A 16827-nucleotide genomic window follows, 5' to 3' on the forward strand; every position below is an offset into this window, starting at 1 on the left:
AAGGGTTTCAGCGTTTTTGGATTTTTTAGGGTTTTAGGGTTTCAGTTTTCATTTTTCAGGGTTTGTAAAAGCCCGTAGGGTTTTTTAGGATTTGAGGGTTTCAGGATTTTTTAGGGTTTCAGTTTTCATTTTTTCGGGTTTATTAAAACCCGTAGGGTTTTTTAGGTTTCAGGGTTTTAGTTTTCATTTTGCAAGGTTTCAGTTTTCATTTCTCAGGGTTTATGTAAACCTGTAGATTTTGTAAAAAACCCTAGGGTTTTTCAGGGTTTTAGGGTATCAGGGTTTACGGTTTGAAGGGTTTCAGGATTTTTTAGGGTTTTAGGGTTTCAGTTTTCATTTTTCAGGGTTTGTAAAAACCCATAGGGATTTTTAGGATTTCAGGGTTTCAGGATTTTTTAGGGTTTTAAGTTTTCATTTTTCGGGTTTGTTAAAACCCGTAGGGTTTTTTAGGGTTTCAGGGTTTTAGTTTTCATTTTGCAAGGTTTCAGTTTTCATTTTTCAGGGTTTATGTAAACCCATAGATTTTGTAGAAACCCCTAGGGTTTTTTAGGGTTTCAGGGTGTCAGGGTTTACGATTTTAAGGGTTTCAGGGTTTTTTAGGTTTTCAAGGTTCGGGGTTTCGGGGTTTCGGGGTTTTAGGGTTTCAGGTTTCAGGTTTCAGGGTTTCAGAGTTTCAGTTTTAATTTTTCAGGGTTTTAGTTTTCATGTTCTCATGGTTTCAATTTTCATTTTTTAGGGTTTAGGGATTTTGGTTTTGGGGTTTGGGGATTGGGGTTTGGGGTTTTGGTTTTGAGTTTTGGGTTTAGGGTTTTGGGTTTTGGGGTTTGGGGTTTGGTGTTTAGGGTTTGGGTTTTGGGTTTTGGGTTTTGGGTTTAGGGTTTTGGGTTTTGGGTTTAGGGTTTAGGGTTTATATAAATTCGTAGGGTTTGTTAAAATCGCTAGGGCTTTTTAGGGTCCAGGGTTTCAGTTTTCATTTTTCAGGGTTTTAGTTTTATTTTTTTTGGGTTTCAGTTTTCATTTTTCAAGGTTTATATAAACCCCTAGGGTTTTTAAAAACCCCTAAGGTTTTTAAGGTTTCAGGGTTTCAGGGTTTTTTAGTGTTTCAGTTTTCATTTTTCAGCGTTAATATAAACCCGTACGGTTTGTAAAAACCTGTAGGATTTTTTAGGGTTTCAGGGTTGCAGGGTTTCAGTTTAGGGTTTAGGGTTTCAAGGTTTCAGTTTCCATTTTTCAGCGTTTATATAAACCTATAGGGTTTTTTAGGGTTTCATGGTTTAAGTTTTCATTTTTCAGGGTTTTAGTTTTAATTTTTCAGCGTAGGGTTATTTAGGGTTTCAGGGTTTAGGGTTTAGGGTTTTGGGGTTTGGGGTTTGGGGTGTGGGGTTTGGGATGTGGGCTTTGGGGTGTGGGCTTTGGGGTTTGGAGTTTGGGCTTTGGGGTTTGGGTTTGGGGTTTGGGGTTTTGGGTTTAGGGTTTTGGGTTTTGGGTTTTTGGTTTTGGGGTTTTGGTTTTGGGGTTTGGGGTTAGGGTTTTGGGTTTTGTTGTTTGGGGTTTCAAAGTTTCAGGGTTTCAGGGTTTCAGTGTTTCAGGGTTTTAGGGTTTTAGGGTTTCAGGGTTTTTTAAGGTTTCAGGGTTTCAATTTTCTTTTTTCAGGGTTTATATAAACCCGTAGGGTTTGTAAAAACTTGTAGGATTTTTTAGGGTTTTAGGGTTTCAGGTTTCAGGGTTTCAGTTTTAATTTTACAGGGTTTCAGTGTTCATTTTTAAGGGTTTCAATTTTCATTTTTCAGGGTTTATATAAATTCGTAGGGTTTGTAAAAACCCCAAGGGTTCTTTAGGGTGTCAGGGTTTCATTTTTCATTTTTCAGGGTTCCAGTTTTATTTTTCTTGGGTTTAGGGTTTAGGGTTTCAGTTTTAATTTTTCAGGGTTTATATGTACCCGTAGTGTTTGTCAAAACCCCTAGGGTTTTTCAGGGTTTCAGGGTTTCGGGTTTCAGGGTTTCAGTTTTCATATTTCATGGTTTATATAAACCCGTAGGGTTTGTAAAAGCCCGTTGGGTTTTTTAAGGTTTCAGGTTTTCAGGGTTTCGGGTTTCAAGGTTTCAGGGTTTCAGTTTTCATATTTCAGGGTTTGTAAAAACCCGTATGGTTTTTTAGGGTTTCATTTTTCATTTTTCAAGGTTTCAGTTTTATTTTTCTTGGGTTTCAATTTTCATTTTTTAGGGTTTATATAAACCTGTAGGGTTTGTAAAAAACCCTAAGGTTTTTGAGGCTTTCAGGGTTTTAGGGTTTCAAGGTTTCAGAGTTTCAGGGTTTCAGGGTTTTTTACGGTTTCGGGGTTTCAGTTTCCATTTTTCAGCGTTTATATAAACCTGTAGGGTTTGTAAAAGCCCGTACGATTTTTTAGGGTTTTAGGATTTTAGGTTTCAGGGTTTCACGGTTTCAGTTTTTATTTTTCAGTGTTTCAGTTTTCATTTTTCAGGGTTTCAGTTTTCATTTTTCAGGCTTCATATAAACTCGTATGGTTTGTGGAAACCCATAGGGTTTTTTACGGTTTAGGGTTTAGGGTTTAACGAGTTTCAATTTTAGTTTTTCAGGGTTTCAGTTTTATTTTACTTGGGTTTCAGTTTTAATTTCTCAGGGTTTCAGTTTTCATTTTTAAGGGTTTCAATTTTCATTTTTCAGGATTTATATAAATTCGTAGGGTTTGTTAAAATCGCTAGGGTTTTTTAGGGTTCCAGGGTTTTAATTTTCATTTTTCAGTGTTTCAGTTTTATTTTCTTTGGGTTTCAGTTTTCATTTTTCAAGGTTTATATAAACCCCTAGGGTTTTTAAAAACCCCTAAGGTTTTTAAGGGTTCAGGGTTTCAAGGTTTCAGGGTTTCAGGGTTTTTTAGAGTTTCAGGGTTTCAGTTTTCATTTTTCAGCGTTTATATAAACCCGTAGGGTTTGTAAAATCCTGTAGTATTTTTTAGGGTTTCAAGGTTTCAGTTTAGGGTTTAGGGTTTCAAGGTTTCAGTTTCCATTTTTCAGCGTTTATATAAACCCGTAGGGTTTTTTAGGGTTTCAGGTTTCAGGGTTTCATGGTTTAAGTTTTCATTTTTCAGGGTTTCAGTTTTAATTTTTCTGGGTTTCAGTTTTCATTTTTCAGGGTTTATATACACCTGTAAGGTTATTTAGGGTTTCAGGGTTTAGGGTTTAGGGTTTAGGGTTTTGGGTTTTGGGTTTTGGGGTTTGGGGTGTGGGGTTTGGGGTGTGGGCTTTGGGGTTTGGGGTTTGGGTTTGGGGTTTTGGGTTTAGGGTTTTGGGTTTTTGGTTTTGGGGTTTTGGTTTTGGGGTTTGGGGTTTGGGTTTTGGGTTTTGGTGTTTGGGGTTTGGGGTTTCAAAGTTTCAGGGTTTCAGGGTTTTAGGGTTTCAGGGTTATCGGACGTCCATATAGACGTCCCACGTGCCCGTCTGACGTCCACATAGACGTCCGTCTCCTCCTTCCCCCCGACGTCTACACAGACGTCCGTCTCTCCTTCCCCCGACGTCCAGCTGCCTGAATTGTTTTGTGGTAGGGCTGGGGTTGGACGTCTTACAGTGCATTAACCGACGTCTACTGAGTGTATTTTTTAAAAAAATCAATTTATTTTTGCAATAAAACCACACCTGAAAAGCAGAAAATTGTCCCAGAACAATTTTGCATCAATATATATATGCGTTTGATATAAACAAAGTTCTACATAATGTAAAATATAATCCACTACCAAAACTATGAAGATAAAACTTAAACTAAAACTAAGCAATGTTCAACAACAAATAAAACTATTCCTAACTCCATCTTTGCAGAAGATAAGCGGTCCACTCCTGCCTTATCTGCCTAATTGTGTCCTCTGGTATAGGAGATGTACTCTTGAAGCGCTGCAAAATTCAAGAAAGATTCATTATGGTTTCATCTATATGTTTGAAGATGAATTTGATTTGTAATGTATTCAAGGTATACATCATTACCTTATTCCAGTCATCTGTAATGACAGCTCGAATGATGGTCTTAATCCAACACATCACATAGAAGCCACATTCCCATGAATCTAGCTGCTGGTTACACTAAACTGACAAACTAAATAGTTAAGAATTTAGATCATTCAATAACATAGAAAATGAATTAGAACTATAAATGACTTACAACCTTTACATCAGTTGAAGTTTTTTAACTCTCACAAGGTTAGGCCCTATCCATTCAAAAAAATTAATTTTCATAATTTGCTCAGACACGTGCATTGAAGTCTACATCATAAAATTGATAAGATTTCGGTAGCATTTCGCATTGGTCTCCGAAATACACGAAATGAGAGTAGTCAACGATGACCACAATCAAATATGCATCCGGAGAACAACAGAAATACTGAACCGAAATTTTATCAATCTTATCCATAAACTTCAATTGGCATGTTATTGCAAATTATGAAAATTAGTTTTCTCAAACTGTCCAATTGGACAATTCAAAATTTAACACAAATGATTAAAAGAATAATCGTTTGTGTTAAATTTCAAACTGGAACTAAGTGTCTCTCAATGATTTGATACTTATAATAACACAACTAATACATGCATATTCAAAAGCCAATAACACATGCATACCTTAGAGTAAAAAACATGCATACACAAAACCCAATTTCATGCATACAAAAATTTATCAACGAACAAGCTAACCTGAAAAGTAGATTCCAAATGAAAGGGAGGGAAATCGAGGAGGGAACGACCTAAAACGTAGCCCAAAAACAATCAAAGAAGCCGCCCAAGAACACGCAAGAGACTGCACCAAAACGCACCGAAAACGATTTTTAATCGGTTCAAATCAAAGATATTTCATCACAGGGCAATGTAATCGGTCGAAAGTAAATTTAAACGGTCCAAAAGAGAGAAAACGCACCTGGAAAAGCAATGGCGTAGACAGCGTTCGCGGGGAAGACGATGAACAGTGAGCGCAACTACTCGCGGGTTCGCATTTTAGTATTAATACTATTAGACGTCCGGTACTCTAGGGCCCGGACGTCTATAATATTAATGACATCAGATACCGAACGTTCAATCCTCACTCAGAACGAGGACGAACACTAGGAACGAGACAGAGAAATCTCCCATTCCAAAATAGAATAAGACCAAGGGGATTACTATCGGTTTGAGAAAGAAACTGAGTATAATCATATAAAACAGGAACGACTAGAACAAACGTTAATATATAACAGACACGACTAGAACGAACGCTACTTACAAAATGAGTCAATTAAATGAAATGACTCTCGTGAGCACAAACCAATCACCTCAAAGAACATACCCAATGCTAAGGCTCTAGACCGGAAACAATGAATACAGACACTTCAACGAATAATACTTATAAGAATTTACATAATGAAACCGAATGTTAATAATTATATTTAGCCCTTAGAGTAGCTAAACACCAATCACCATCTGAAGGCCAGTCTAAGACTGAACACTATAGTGAGCGAACCCTATTGGGATTGAACGAACGCTCTTATTATGAAGTTTAGCTTAAGGAGCGAGAACGAGTGCATGGTGTAAGACCCAAACACTTGCTTAGAATGAACACTTGGTATAAGACCAAGTGTTACTAAGATCATAGAGAATAGGCTTGATAAATATAATCAGATACTACTTGAGCAGAGATTAAGAGTATAATATTTTTCCTTTATTCCAATCATGGAGATAATACTATATACATATTACCCTTTGAAGACTTCACAGTCGTAGTTGTAGTGTCTTAGAAAGTGAGTTTAGCCTAAGCTTAACCTTAAGAAACTTAACTTAACAATGTTGACTCTTCAATCAATGGCCCAAAAGCATTTATTGCTAACATGCCATTATCTTTGTTACTTAATATTAATTTGCACCAGTATATTATTTTGATATATGGATTAGATGAATTGCCCAAGAAGGTTTCACAAACTGATTTCCCTTGACTTGTTTGGTGCAACTTGGTGTTTATGAACATTTTGGCCTGAATTAATCATATCTTTTTGGGTGCTGAACAATGTGTTTCAAAATTGAGGTTTTCTTCTTCTTGAGTTCATTTAACTGAATTTAATTATTTTTAAAACTGTATGATGTTTTTTAATTTTTCATTATCTGAACTTAATGTATTCATGTTCCAATAGATCTTTTATTTTGGGTTTCATATGCTTAATTTTTAAAATAAAGTTTAAGACTAAATTTATTTATCACAATGTAATCAAAAATTGAGTGAATATAATTATTAAATAAATATATGATAATCAAGATACAATTAAAAATGAATTATAAAAAAAATTATATATAAATTTTTTCTTATTTCATAATAAATAAATATTTAGAAAACTTATGAGATGAAAATAAATGTTAATTATTAAAGTATATTTTACTATCAAATAAGACAAGAAAATTAATTATCTTCGAAAATGAAAGATATGAAAATTAAGAACAAAAATAATAAATTTATGTATTTTTTTTTTTCATAAACATAAAAAAAACCCATGAGAATGAGAATCAAGTATTATTAAAAAAACTTAAAAAGTAATAAAAAACGCGTTCAAGCAAGGTCGTCCTAGTAGGACGTTATACGAAGTATTTTCCTCTACTAGTAGGAAACTAACTCTTAGCTCTCTTGCATCTCTGCCCATTCCAAGTCGAGTCCTTAGGTCAAGGTATCCTCGAGTGTCTACTCTTTCTCCTGGGAAGCCTACAATCTGCTCGTTGAAAGGGGCTATCAGATCCTCGGACATATCCATTTTTAGGAACGTATTCCAGTATAAGATATTGACTGAACTGCCTTCATCGATGAGCACTTTTTTGACCTCGTATCGGGCTATATCGGCGATGATGACCATGGGATCATCATGATCAGGATCAAGAGCATGGAAATCTGCATCCATAAACGTAATGTTGGGAATAGATCGACGTTGTCGGTCTACCATGTGTACCGTGTTTAAATTTCTCAAATGTCTTTTCCAGGCAGACGTCGATGCTCCTCCTCCTGCGAAGCCTCTGGATATGGTGTCAATTCGTCCTCGGACTGACCTCTCTCGTTCTGGGTTCCGAGAACGGCTCCTGGAACGTCGTCTTTGTCTATCATCTCTGCGGAACGGTCATTCGGGACTTCTCCACGACATTTCCTTCCGCATAGGGATCGGTGCTTTGGACGTTTCCTCCTTTACGTATTTTTGGAGGTACCCTGCACGGATGAGTCTTTCTATCTCATCTTTTACTATGTTGCACTCTTCGGTGTCATGACCACGGTTTAGGTGAAGACGGCAGGCTTTACTTTCATCAGCATTCTTCGGAGAAGATTTTCTCTACACGGTGAGGAGTTCTGCGTGTAGAGCCTCTTCAAGTACCTTTGCCCTGGGTGCATTAAGAGCAGTATAACGATCATACTTGGGTATCCACCCCGATTCTTTTCGAGGGGGCTTGTCACCTTTATAGTCATTGGATGATCGCTTCGTTTCTTTCCTGGTACCGTTGTTAGGATTTTATTGTTGCCTTTTTCTGGAAATTCTGAGGTCCTCGATGCGTACGAACTTCGCGATCGTTTCTTGGAGTTCTTCCATTGATTTTGGAGGATCGGCATACAATTGTTCAGCGAAATACCCTGGCCTTAAACACGAAGGCAAATTGTTTATTATGAATGTGTGATTCACGTCTTTTATGCGTCTGGCCGCTTCGTTGTATCTCTGCATAAATGCTCTCAGGGTTTCGTCTTTCTCTTGTTTAGTATTCACGAGCTCAGCTGGTGTCATCTCCTGTCGTCTGTTGGCAGCATATTGTCTTCCAAAAAGAGTTTATACGGTAGAAAAACAATCCACTGAATTAGGAGGAAGGGTGTGATACCACTCCGGTGCTTCGTCTTTCAGGGATAACGAGAAAGCTCGGCAAATGACTGGATCATTGTCTGTGTAGAATGCCATGGCGTCAATAAAGTTTCGTAGATGGTTGTCTAGGTCTGCTGAGCCATCATATCTTTCTAATGTTGGAGGGGGTTTCTCTGGCATATTAGCTTGCATGATGGCTTCCGTAAACGAAAGCAGGTTGGTAAGCCGCAGAGAAGTGGGTCCCTTCCTTCCTCTGCCAGGTTCGGATATTCCTCCATGGTGGCTTCCTTCATTATCGTCCTGCTTGTTTGAGGCCGATATCTCCGGCGGAGGTCGTTGCGCTCTCAACGCCGCTAGTTCCTCTGTTTGTTTGCGTTGAACTTCTTGCAGCTCTCGTATGGTTTTCGCCTGCGCTTCTATCTGTTCCTGCAGCTGCTTGATCAAGTCTCGGGTGTTGTTCTCTTCCATGGATCTTGTGGTCTTTTCTGGGTATATCAAGTCTCGGCCCCACGGTAGGCACCAAAATGTTTCAGTATAATTTGTTGGGATCGAGATGAAAACCTAATGAACGACGTCCTAATCTTCTCGCAATGCAGTTATCCTTATATCTTCCTCTTGCACAAGGCTTTTCGAGGAGAGTGGGGTGAGTACCTGCGAAAGCACTCCGACGCTCAAGTCAGCAAAAAAAGAATGATGGAATCTTACTGGTTCAGTAATAATATCAATGTTTTCCCTTTCTTCCTAATCATCCAAAACGTACCTATTTTCCTTTGGTTTTTCGTATTTAACCTAGAAGTAAGATAAACCATTTACCTAAAAATCCGATTAGTTGGATAATCCAGTCACTTGATCGTGATCCTCGTCTTTGCTACTTGGTTAGTTAGTTCCGTAACTTGCGTTATCATGGTTAGATATTTTTGACTGCTTGTTCCTTGGTTTATTTGGATTAACTGATCCAGCTTGAATGAACATAATCGATCGTCTGTTGACTGTAATTTGACCGGGTCGACCTGGCATTGTCCTGTATTTGACCCTTGCTGGTCGTTATGTTTAGTTGGTGGATGATCACTGATAAAGGTTACATTAACGAGCGTATGATGTAACTGATCGTGTCGTTAATATTATATCTGGTGATATGGCGATCGTTTGGTCTAGGTGGTTGACGATCGTTCGCGAATTGAGTTGGTTTTACTTGATCGTTCACTTATGAGTGGTTGTGATAATTTCCAAACCGATCGTTAAGCATAGCGATCGTTTGAGTATTTGTTGATATCTGCTCGGTTCACTATTCTACTATACAATTTTCATGTGATTTTAGAGGATTCAATATACTGCTTGAGATGCTTAAGTTTGATTCTGAATCAAATGCTTTTGTTTCAAACAGGACGAGACCAACATTTGAATCAGTAGAACTTCTTTGTTTCAACTTTGTGGCATTTGTCAAAATGTCCATCTCCATAAAATTGAAAGCTTTGGTAGTTCCACTGTGTATATTTTTCTCCAAAAATTCTTCATTTTGTTTCTGTGACTGGGAGATTTTACCTTGCTCAGGACAAACATCAAGCTTATCAGGTTGCCCTGTTAAGTTGTTAGGCACAGGAGTTGACTGATTTATTTTTCTGACAAGCGGAAGGAAGTTTATTTTATCATCGACGAAGGTAGCATTAAAGGCAATCAGAATGTTTGTCTCCATAAAATTGATAGCATCAGATACTCCATTATGCATATTTTTCTCAAAAATATCATCACGGCTCAAACTGTAACTATTAGTTATATCATCTGATAAGGAGTTTTCATCTTGCTCATGACAAGTTTCAAGTATGTTGGACTGCTCAGTGAAGCTGTTAGGTATAGTTGCTGACTGATCTAGCTTTTGGGTAACAGGTGGGGAGTTTACTTTATTGCCTAAACATGCAGGTAAAACATTGTTTGCAGGTAAGATATTCCTGCAAAAAGAATGAGCTGCGAGAAATCTATCTCTGTCTATACATTAAATAAACCATACAGTAAAATTTCAGAATAGCAATTGTTACCACTCATTCCCGATCGGCCAGTAGAGTAATACTTGTGAACTTTCTGCAGTCGTTTGCTAGAGACAAACCTTTGAATGTCATTAAACGCATAATTAATGATGTAACGGTTATCATGGAGCGGTTAAGGTTTGCACTGATTCTCATTAAGAGGTAAATTAATGGGTTATATTCCTTGAAACCCTATAAATAATAATTTATTAGGAAGGTAAAGACCCTAATTTTCTTATTTTTATAGACTTGCGGAGATAAATTCTGACTTGAGCGTCAGAGTGTTTCTTGCAGGTCACCCCCATCTTGATATTGAGAAAGGAAGATCCAAGCGGTAAGACAGGAGGACGGAGGACCAATCGGTGGAGGCGAAGCATTCCCGAGCAGAAGCAACAGGAGTTTTCCTCGTCCCATTCCAGCAGAAACATTTTGGCACCCACCGTGGGGCCGAGGATTTTTAAAGACACCCTATTGAAGCCATAAGGATGGAACAGGACCCGACAACGTTTATGCAGGAGATGAGAAGAAGAATAGAGGCAATGTAGGCGAAAATTGAAACCCTTAGAGGCGAGCATGATGCGGCTAGAGGGGCGCAAGCTAATCAACAATCTTCCGCACGTGCTGCAACACCACCTATCGTGGAAATTCCGGAAACGAAGCCGGACTCGGAAGAAGACACAGATCATGTCGGTCACAGTAGTCACCAAGGTGAGGGTCATGCCCGCTGATGTGAGGGTCGCACCTCCCAACAAAAGTTGTGCATAAAAGAATGCAGTATAGACTAGGAAGTGACTCCTAGGTCGTCTCTCAAGGACCAATTTGTGGTTCAGTCTCAGGTCAACGCTAAGTGGGGGGTTTTGAAAGTTTTGTGAATGCAAATAACGAAATTAAAATTGAGAATTAAACACAACCGAATATACTTGGAAACCTTAAAGTAAATGGAAACATTAAACCGAACAATTCTAAACCGCACACCAACCAGTTAATTAAATTGGACTTGAAAAATGGATGAAATAAAACATAACAAATTAGTGACTAAAAACACATTAAAGAGCTAGCTTCTAAGACCGAACTGTCTATGTTAGCCTTGGAACCATGCCTAAACTAATTAAATACATAATCCACAGTACGCATCAACCCTTGAATGTAATAAATGCATCGTATAGAAATGCGAGAAGCAATGAAGATAATAAATAAAAAGCATAGTGTAGTATTCCAATATCAATAATCAACCAAGTGATTTCGGTGCAGACTCTAAGTAAAAAAAAATAAATAAATAAAACGTCCCCTGCACACCTCGTTGTCCATCACTGCATGTGCCATTCTTTTCAAATAAAGAGAATTCCCTTGCACACCAAGCTGGACGTGACAGCTGTGTGCCCTCCATCATGGACGTACAGTGAGCCTCTTGCTCCAAAAGGGAATGCACCGTTTGTTTTTAAAAGAAAATGTGATAAAAGACTCCATCCACACCGTAACAGTATGCACTGCTCCAACAAAATTAAAATGCACCTTTCATTCAATTAAAATTTAAACAAACATTCCTATTAAATCCAGCACTTGCAAAATGAAAGTAGCGTAATGAGTGACTGTTTTATCTAAAATGAAAATCAAACTAAAAGGGTGCTCTAGAGTTCTCCACCAAGACCGTGTGCCTTCAAGCTACCCGTAGTCCTCCATTCTCCCTGGCTGTGCTGTGCCCCCCTTTTTGCCAAAATGAAAATCCTTCATGGCAGCTGGACCACCCACAAATGTTCAAAGGTGAAAAGCAGAAAAGAAAGGGTGGCGGCTGACGCTCTCCCTGTGCACTGGACAAAACCCCCTTTTTCTTCTAACCGAGAGCTCTCGCTTCTCCTCTTTTTTTTCTGGACCGTGAATGATTTTTTTTTTCTTCCAGCACCACGTCTTCACAGCTGCTGGGCCTCCCGTGTGCGTGGACGTGTGTTGGGCCAAGGTCGTGAGTCCATTGATGTGCTACTTCCAAGTGTGGGTCGTGCTGGACAGCGCATCCCCTTTTCACGTGAAGGTGTTGCCAAATTACTTTTTCTCCTTAGGTGGAAGTGGCAACCAAAGACACGTAACCCACAATGCTAGATGCTCCCTTTCACGTGTGGCCTATTCCAGCCCCCTTAATTATGCTTCACGGCTTACTACATTCTCCTAAGCCAAAGAGAAATTCTCCAATCCTAGGTGGCGCGGCTCCCACTTTGATTCCATCCAAAACATGTGATGTTTGCTGCCACAATGAATGTGTCGTGACACCACTTTCACTAACTCTATAAAATTCACCTTAGCATTTTGCAATCCATGTGAATGTGTGCATACTGGATGCAGCAAGCTGGACCAAGGCCGTGACAATTGAAATATTTGGCAGCTGCACTTTATTTCTTCAATCGTCTGGACGTGCAGCTTTGTTCAAATCAAAACAATTTGGACCTCCTTGCAACCATTTAAGAGTCTAGATTCACATTTAATTTCTCTTTGTGGCCATGAGATGCATTGTCCAATGATAAATTCCAGCCACCACAAGTACTAAACAGCAAGCAAACAATGCAAACATATTAGAACACTCAAACAGCAATCACTGGACTGACATAGGAGAGTAAAAAAATTACTGGGAGCAGTACAGAAATAATTTGAACAAAGTAAAAACTATACGTGAAAATAGACATCTAGACGAAACTATGAAAAAAAATTGCATGGAAAACGGATAAGAATTGAACTCAAACGAGGTCACACAAGTCGACACAACATTCACGCAGCACTGTGCGAAAATTGAAATGACTGAGATGCATCGGGCTCAATTGCCATTTCTCATTTAACCTTCAAATGTCCCAAAAAGTTATCCAAAATTTTCCCATAATTAATAATGCAAAATAATAAGCTCAGATAATTCAAATTAGTTAAAATAAGAATTCCCGATCAAATTAAGCACAATTAGGACAAACAGGAAAATACCGGACGTTTAAGCATAATTCCCCGACTAATTCTAGCACATTAAACTAAGTGAAGTGAGAAAAATATTGGCTCATCACCCGCCACCAAGGTAAGGATCATAGCGAGGTCGGCTCGTGTAGAACCATAAACCGTCCGGTCCCGGCCGGTCGAGCAACGACACTTCATCCGTTCACAGCGACGGTTATGGAGGAACAAATTTTAGAAAGAGCATTCCCAGTCCTGGAGAAGTATGATGGATCAGGCGATCCAGAGGAACACTTGAGGTCTTTCGTCGATGCTATGACCATCTACTCCCCCAACGAAAATGTGTGGTGTAGAGTCCTTTCCTTATCAATAAAGGGAGAAGCATTAGCATGGTTCCATTCTCTTAGACCCCAAACCATCAACGATTTCGCAATCCTGAGGGACATGTTTGAACGGTAGTTTCTGCCAGTAAAGCTCAAAATTTAACGTACCTGGAGTTGACAAATAATAAGCAGGAGAAGGGAGAAAGTTTCAGAGATTTCATGGAACGGTTCAATAAAACCGCGCGGCAAGTAAGGGGAGTAGGCAAGAAATTTACCATTAGCACTCTGGCCACGGCGTTGAGGCCTTCCCCTTTCGTGGATAATCTGTTTACAGAACTCCCGATAACCCTGGATGAGTTGCAAGAAAAAGCAGCAAGGTTCATCAGAATAGAGGAGATGAGGGTTGTTCAAAGGCGACAACATGAACAAAATTCAACTTCAGAACAAGAGAAGAAAGAAGGGAAGAAGCCGTTCGTACCTAGCGAGCGCCCAAAAGGCCAGAAATACAGAGATGGTCCAAAAGGGCCCAGATTCGAAAAATATACTCCGTTGAACATGCCAAGGTCTAGAGTCTTGGAAGAAGCCTTGAGTGCTGATCTTATTCGTTTAAGACCCTCTCGGTTGTCAACAACGGCCAACGGGACTAAACATTGTACCTATCATCTAAATATAGGACATACCACTGAAGATTGCACGGTGTTGAGAGATAAGGTGGAAGAACTGATTCGGGCAGGCCATCTGAGAAAGTTTGTGAAGGAGGAACGGAGGACGAGAAGTCCACCGAGGAAGACTAGGATGGAACGAAATGATAGAAGAGATGATAGACGCCCGGATCGCAGGCGAAGTAGAAGTCGTAACCACGACGGATCACTGCGCGGCGCAATAAACACTATTTTTGGAGGTTTTGCTAGAGGGCCATCAGCGTCAGCAAGGAAGAGAAACCTGAGGGAGTTAAAGAGTGTTCATCGAGTAGATGTGAGGAAGCACTCAATGTCGCCAATCACATTCACCGATGAAGATTTTCATGCTCCTGATCCTGATCAAGATGATCCGATGGTAATAACAGCTATTATCACTCGGTACAACGTGGGGAAGGTTTTGATAGATCAGGGAAGCTCTGTTAATATTTTTTACTGGAAGATATTCCAACAGATGGATTAATCAGAGGATCTGATAGCTCCGTATAACGAGCAGATAGTAGGATTTTTTGGAGAAAGGGTGGATACAAGAGGATATGTGGATTTAAGAACCTGCCTGGGGATCGAGCGGAATGATAAAGAGTTCCAGACCAGGTTTTTGCTGGGAGAAGCAAACACAACCTACAATGTGTTGTTGGGCAAACCTTGCCTAAATGCATTTGAGGCGATTGTTTCCACGCCCCACCTCACACTTAAGTTTCCGTCGGATAGGGGAATTATTTGTACCGTCCGGACATATCAGAGGATCGCTAGAGAATGTTATGTAGCAGGGTTGAAGGTTCAGCCATCCTCTTCTAGACAGAGGATAAGACGATTAGAGGTGGCCATGGCAGACTTGGATCCAAGAACTAATACCGATGACCGGATGGAACCAATGGGAGAAACAAGGCCTTTCAGCCTGGGGCGTAAGGAGGAACAAGTCACTAAAGCTTCCATCCACCTCAATAACACTGCAAGCAACCTCTTTACTTGTTCCTCTTTTCTTCATCATTTGTTTAACACCCTCCATATCTCTCCACCTTTGCTCCGTAGCATACATGTTTCTCAACATCACGTAGTTTCCCGTAACATCCTCATCCATTTTCACCACCTCTTTAAGAACTTTCTCTGCCCTCGATACATCATTGAAGTAAACACAATCAAAGAGAAAAGAACTCAGTATTATCCCGTTAGCATCATAAGGCATGGCTTGAATTAATTTTTCAGCCTCATCTAGGCATCCAACTCTTCCTAGAAGGTCAACCACACAACCATAATGCTCAATCTCAGGCACAATTCCAAATCTCTCCATTTCGTTGAACCATCTTCTTCCTTCCTCCACCAAACCACAATGGTTGCAAGCAGATAGTACACTAATCATAGTTACCTCATTTGGTCCAAACCCTTCTTCCATCATCCTAGCAAACACCTCCAATGCTTCCTTGGCACAGCCATTGACTGCAAAACCATTTATCAAAGCATTCCACGAAGCCGTTTCCCTCTCATTCATCTCCTCAAAAACCAATTTCGCTTTCATAATTTCACCATATTTTGCGTACATATCAATCAAAGCAGTGCCAACACGAATAGACCTATCAAACTTTTTCCTTTGGGAAAACCTGTGAATCCAGCCCCCCAAATCCAACGCACCCAAATCAGCCGCAGCGGGAAGAACACACAAAACAGTTACCTCATCTGGCTCCACCAATATCGTTGGCATTTCACGAAACAACTCCAACGCTTCATGAGATCTTCTATTCTGGCAACAGCCTCCAATCATGGCATTCCAAGTAAACAAATTTTTATCCGGCATAACGTCAAACATCAACCTAGCATTTTCAACATCACCATTACCACAATACCCAGAAATCATACTAGTCCAAGAAACCACGTTCCTCTCCTCCATCTCATCAAACAACTCCCTCGCCAAATCCACACATCCCGTCTTTACATACCCATCAATCATTGCGTTGAAAGCAATAACGTCCTGATCCTCCATCTCATCGAAAAGCCTCCTAGCCTCACCCATATTCCAACACCTCGCAGACCCCACAATAACCGCGGTCCACGAAACCATGCTCTTTACAGACATTTCATCAAACACCTTCTTGGCATCATCCAAAATCCGAAACTTCACATACATATCCACCAAAGCAGTTGACACATACAAATCAAAGCAAAGCCCGTTTCTTAAAACCACCCCGTGAAGTTGCGAACCCTCCCGCCTGGCCACACGAGCCGAGCAACCCTTCACGAGCGAGGTGAAGGTGTACCCATCAGGCGTAAAAGGCGGCGTTTTGCGGCGAAGGTCTCGGAAGAGGGTGAAAGGCTCGGAGAACTGGCGAGCCGCGAAGTGAGTAGCGATCATGGAGTTGCAGAGGAAGGTGTCGCGGATGCGGACGAGGTCGAAGAAGGAGCGCGCGTGTTGTACGAGCGCGTGATGGCGCGTAGGGGAGACGACGGCGAGGGAGGCGCGGGTGGTGATGAAAGCGGTGAGGAGGTTGAGGTTGTTGTGGAAAGAATGTCGGAGCATAAAGGCGTGGATTTGAAGAAGGGTGGTAACGCTCTTTGTCTTGCATTGGAGAAGGTTTAAGCATCTTCTCTCTACGTTGCTCCATAGGGTTCTTTGTGGAAGTTGGTATTCATCTCCCATTATTCTTCCTTCTTCTACTTCTTCCTCAACTCTTCCATTTTACATCTTAAAAGCAAGGATAAATATAAGGTGAAAACATTTACATTTCACATATATAAAAAAATATTTTTTTATATTTTTCAAAAAATAAAAAATAATCAAATAAATATAAAAAATGGTGAATTTCTACCGCATCTTGAATCTTCCTATTTAATTCATTCAAGAGTCTAGTCATTATAGCCATAGATGTTTCTTCTACATTGATTTTCATCAAAGTGACATTCCATTTCTTGGACATACTATTCAATAGTCATATTTTTTGGAGTAAGATTTTGTAATTTGTTAAAGATCTCCTTTTTATAATAAGGAGACATAAAGAAAGGAGACAAAGACATTAAGTCTAAAA

The 16827-nt window shown here is 39.8% G+C and overlaps 1 protein-coding gene and 1 pseudogene across 1 annotated transcript; one reads left to right on the top strand and one right to left on the bottom strand.

The window, feature by feature from the left end:
• The first annotated feature begins 13331 nt into the window (after positions 1-13331).
• On the top strand, positions 13332-14273 carry LOC124845914 (uncharacterized). Its single transcript, XM_047323108.1, has one exon. The coding sequence runs from the start codon at positions 13332-13334 to the stop codon at positions 14271-14273; it is 942 nt and encodes a 313-aa protein (XP_047179064.1).
• Positions 14274-14624: 351 nt separating this feature from the next.
• Positions 14625-16460, bottom strand: LOC148194205 (pentatricopeptide repeat-containing protein At2g44880 pseudogene; annotated as a pseudogene).
• Positions 16461-16827: the final 367 nt, after the last annotated feature.

The sequence above is a fragment of the Vigna umbellata genome, chromosome 8 (assembly GCF_029865625.1).
Source record: "Vigna umbellata cultivar VRB3 chromosome 8, Vumbellata_1.0, whole genome shotgun sequence".
Classification (NCBI taxonomy): Eukaryota; Viridiplantae; Streptophyta; class Magnoliopsida; order Fabales; family Fabaceae; genus Vigna; species Vigna umbellata.

What these genes read in the sequence shown, in the direction of transcription:
- LOC124845914 (XM_047323108.1), top strand. Translation starts at nt 13,332, where the DNA reads ATGGAACGGTTCAATAAAACCGCGCGGCAAGTAAGGGGAGTAGGCAAG.